General features: G+C 39.9%; 1 protein-coding gene across 2 annotated transcripts; it reads right to left on the minus strand.

Annotated features, from left to right (window-relative positions):
- Positions 1 to 780: 780 nt before the first annotated feature.
- On the minus strand, positions 781 to 3,801 carry LOC148036143 (pentatricopeptide repeat-containing protein At1g11290, chloroplastic-like). Of its 2 annotated transcripts, none has more exons than XM_087678150.1 (2): positions 3,610 to 3,801; positions 781 to 3,491 (listed from the first exon to the last, which is right to left on the minus strand). In XM_087678150.1, the coding sequence occupies exon 2, from the start codon at positions 3,431 to 3,433 to the stop codon at positions 1,268 to 1,270; it is 2,166 nt and encodes a 721-aa protein (XP_087534276.1). In that variant the 5' UTR covers positions 3,434 to 3,491; positions 3,610 to 3,801; the 3' UTR covers positions 781 to 1,267. The 2 variants fall into 2 exon arrangements, with proteins under 2 accessions (XP_087534276.1, XP_087534277.1); XM_087678151.1 differs by having other exon boundaries at positions 781 to 3,494.
- Between the last annotated feature and the right edge of the window lie 896 nt (positions 3,802 to 4,697).

The following is a 4,697-nucleotide window of genomic DNA, read 5'->3' on the forward strand; positions in this document are numbered from 1 at the left end:
TGTATAAAGAAGACATATCACTTCCTCTCATGAGTGGCTATAATTTGGGTAGGGCACGATGTGGGGACCAACCATATACTTGAAAGCCTCACACATAGTAGTCGAGTTTCATTTGTTCATCAAATGCTAGTATTTGATTAGTTGAAGCATATATAAAGCCATTGTTTATTTTCATTTGAGAATTTCTCTAGATAGCAATGAACATAAGTAGGCAACATTACCCCATGGCATTGGTAATGGTTATTAGAAAAACTTGACACAAAACAAGGTTATGTTGAGATTACATAACTTTTTTTTTGGGGGGGGGAGTATCACTTTCACTCGCAATAAATAAGAATTAGGTCTTCTAAAATTAAGAGTAAAACTTCAATGCTAAAACAATGTGAACCAAAGCCTTAAACCATGGATACATTTATGTTAGTATCTTGGGTCTCTTGACTCCAAAATCTTCAAAACACTAATCAACATGTGGAGAAATTTCCATGCACTATGGCATGCCTATATGTATGATAATGGAGCAAGCTTCTTAGCTCCAAAAATCTCTTGAAAACATGAAGCAATTGCTAAAGAGACCAAGCAATGGCCCTTTATGCTAACAATCTATGTGTAGGCTACTACCAACCATAATAGTGTGAACATAGAGTTTTTAAATCAATGAATTGCATTGAAGTGCCTTAAAGGCCACCTTCATGAGTCCCCTCTACTTTGATTTAGTTGCAAAGACTTTAAACAATGATACTTTATGAATAACATGACATAGTTAAATTATGTGATGCACTTTTTTGACATTATTAAGGGCTATTTTATTGAAGTGTAGAGAACAAGCCAAATAACTTTAATGACATTTGTTCCATGTCATTGTACAACATGGTAATGTTATATGATCATCCCACCATGATTGTTGTGGCAAATGCAAAATATGTGCCCTTGGCCTTGCATGTACTTAGGTTGGAGCTATGCCTAGCTCTTAGCACTAGACTTTTCGAAGTCTTGAAAGTAGGCTGCACATAAGTGTGTCGTGTCCTTTTGCCTCCTTGCTTACTAAAAATGGGGTTACCCTTACCTACTAGACTCTCGGAAGTCTAGCAAAGCACATAATTTATAGGACCCAATTTTTATACATTGAATATATGCGACCATTTCAAACACAAGAAAAGGGCCAAATTGTTGTGGGATTGGCCATTTCACACTCTTTCTTGTGCATTCTCACACATGCGTTAGGTGTTAAGGGATTGGTACTCCTAAACTAGCTTTTTGCTTACACATTTTATTTGTGACATTTCTCACAAGAACACTTGCCACCCTCAAAAATGTGACAACAATTTGCATCTCTTACCAAAATTTTTCGCATCTCCATTTTTGATATTAATGATATATCAAAATGGCAATCCCCACAAACCCGCATGGTTTTCATGACATGTATTGGTGCCCCTTCACGTGTATTAACAAGGGCACATGCTATGGCCACTTTCTCATTATGGCCACATAGCATATCTTTCCTTGGATTATTGAATAAACCTTGTGATGTCAAAGAGAATGAGGAGGAGCCTTCTTGTGATACTTTATAAGAGAGATCTAATAGCTTTGCATAGATGCTTTTGTTTTGAAGATAACTTTTATCCTCTGTAGAAAATGAATGGACACTTCCACTTGCATCAGTCCACCAACAATGACCTGGTTTCTTCCATGCCTTGTTTTTAACTCTCAAAGCTTCAACTTTGTTGGCATCTTCTTGCATGCCAGCAGCTGCATAAATATTTTTCATGCAAGCATAAGCTGCAGCGTCTTTGTCATCCATTTGTATTACATGTTCAAAGGCCAATTTTCCAAGTCTCACATTTCCCCACTTTTGGCAAGCACCCAAGAGAGCACCCCACACTGGAAGATATGCAGAAGAAGGCATCTCCTTGATCATTGCTACCGCCTTGTCAAAGTGGCCAGCACGGCTGTAAAGATCAACCATGCAAGTATGGTGTTCTAAAGTTGGAATGATGCCATAATAATTACGCATAGTCTCAAAGAATATGCAGCCATCATTTACTAGACCTGAGTGCCTGCATGCATTGAGGACAACCATGAATGTGACCCCATCTGGCTTTATGCCTTCCCTTGTCATTTTTTTGAATGAGTCAATAACAATGCCATCCATTCCAAACTGGGAATATCCTGTAATTAATGCATTCCAAGTGACTACAGTTCGAACCGGAAGCTCATCAAACACTTCTTGCGCTATTGCAAGTGCACCACATTTGGCATACATGTTAACTAGTGCCGTGCCAACCAGCACATCTTTCTCCAGCAACCCCTTCCTAGCAATATCAATGTGTACATCTTTGCCCTTGTTAGTTGCCCCAATATTACCACAAGCTTTCAAGACGCAAAGGAAAGTGACTGTATCCGGAGAGAAACCCTTGCATTGCATTTGCCTAAAACAAGTTAATGCTTCCTCAGCATGTCCATATTGGATATATCCTGAAATTAGCACATTCCAGGAGACTACATTTCGAATTGGAAGCTCATTAAACACTTCTTGTGCTTTTGCAAGGGCTCCACATTTGACATACATGTCCAGCAGTGCAGCACCAAGCAAAACATCCTTTTCCAATAGCCCCTCTCGAATGATCTTAGCATGTATAACTTTCCCCTTGTCGGCTGCTCCTATACTACCACAGGCTTTCAGAACACAAGCAAAGGTGACAGCATCAGGAGAGAGACCCTCTCCTTGCATCCGTTCAAAACAGTTCAGTGCTTCCTTGCCGTGTCCATGTTGGATGTATCCTGCAATAAGTGCAGTCCATGAGACTATGTTCTGAACTGGGAGCTCATCAAACACTTCTTGTGCTTTTGCAAGTGCCCCACATTTGGCATACATATCTACCATTGCAGTGCCAACCAAAATATTCCTTTCAAGCAAACCCTCTCTGAAAATCTCAGCATGTATCTCTTTGCCCTTGCCAGCTGCTCTCATGCTGCCACAGACTTTCAAGATGCAGACAAGTATGACTGCGTTTGGGGGAAAGCCCTCACATCGCATCTGTTCAAAACAGGCCAGTGCCTTCTCACCATACCCATGTTGTGCATATCCTGCAATTAATGCAGTCCATAAGACTCCATCACGAACTGGAACCTCATCAAACAGTTCTTGCGCTTTTGCAAGCACACTGCATTTGGCATACAGAATGACTAATTGGTTGCCGATACCAGTGCTCCTTTCAAGAAATCCCCTTTCAAGAGCATGGGTGTGTACCTGGCTGGCAAGATACAAATCCTTTTTCTCGGTGCATATCTTCAGCAAAGTTACAAGGGCACTCTCCTCTGTAGGTTGCCGATCAATGGCGCTGCTTAAGCTGAACTCTTCCATGCGATCATTTGATCTCACAAGCCTTGTTTCCAGCTCTTTGAGAATCCAAGGCACATTGTACCAGCCATACATGCACAGTGACTTCTTTTGTGTGAATTTGTCTATGTTGTCTTGGTTGGTCTGTGAAACCCTACTGTCGCAGGATTCTTATTGATTCAGCTTAGTCCAATCTTGTCTTTTACTTATGGCACAAACAATGGATACTCTGTTAGAAGCAGGAGGGCTGATACTATTGGAGGAGTGCTTACCCTGCTTTTGAGATTGTGGTGACATTGAGAGGGCTCCTCCCACAATAAGTTCATGTGTGATATTCGATGCCTCTGGTGGGTGACAGACCCAATTTTCCTTTGTCCTGCCATAGCTTGCCGCCACTTGCCCAAGCCAATGAGAGGTGAGGCTTTTAGGTCTTTCTCTTGATACACAATTATAACATAGAATCGTTTGGGGTGAAGGTCGTATGTTTTTCACCTTACATGTGTATACATATATAATATATATATAAATACACGTGTACAAATTATATGTATCTGCCATTTTTATAACTATAAAATTTGTAAATTCAAAGTTTTGAACTTTCTTTTTTACAAATTGAAGGTCTAAAGGTTTATTTGAAATTTTCATAATTTATTTTGTTACATGAGGTTTTTTAAATCATTGCCTTTGCCACATTACTTGATATCCTTTGATATGCTTTTCTAGTAGTGCAGACCATGTGAGGATATTGACCACCTAGAACTTCTGTGTGTGCGATCAACAAAAGTCAAGAATATCTATTTAGATTAAACTAGACTAGCATTCCTCGTGCGAGGAACACTATCACAAGCGAGGTGCAAGGGAAGTGAAGTTGCCATGTGACTTTCTCTCTCTCATGCATGTATAAAAGGCTAGACATGCATTTGCATTTAGGTGTAAGAGACTCATATATATATGCAATGCCTTTTATATACTAGACTTGTAAACTTCTATTCATACTTTGCATGGCATCCAAAAGTAGCTCTACATTATCCTTAGATGTTACAATTAGAAATAACATTGCACCAAAGCATAAATGAAAGATATAAAAAATGCATATCTTGTATCCTTGATTGTAAGAAATCACATATTTGCTCACTATCTTCTCTTTTTGAATCTCTCCCTCACTATTTTTTGCCAACCTCTCTCTCTCCCTACCCCTTTTCACCTCTCTCCTCTCTTTGTGACTTATTTCTCACGTATTCGTTACCTCTCTCTTTCCCCCCTCCTTCCTTTTCATCTCTCTCCTCTTTGCAACCTCTATCTCATCCTCTCTCCTCCCCTTTCCACCTCTCCTTCCCTTGCCCCTTTTATCCCTCTTCTC

Source organism: Lygodium microphyllum, chromosome 5 (genome assembly GCF_053477565.2).
Source record: "Lygodium microphyllum isolate KBCC chromosome 5, Lygodium_microphyllum_v1.1.10, whole genome shotgun sequence".
NCBI lineage: Eukaryota > Viridiplantae > Streptophyta > Polypodiopsida > Schizaeales > Lygodiaceae > Lygodium > Lygodium microphyllum.

What these genes read in the sequence shown, in the direction of transcription:
- LOC148036143 (XM_087678150.1), bottom strand. Translation starts at nt 3,433, where the DNA reads ATGTATGGCTGGTACAATGTGCCTTGGATTCTCAAAGAGCTGGAAACA.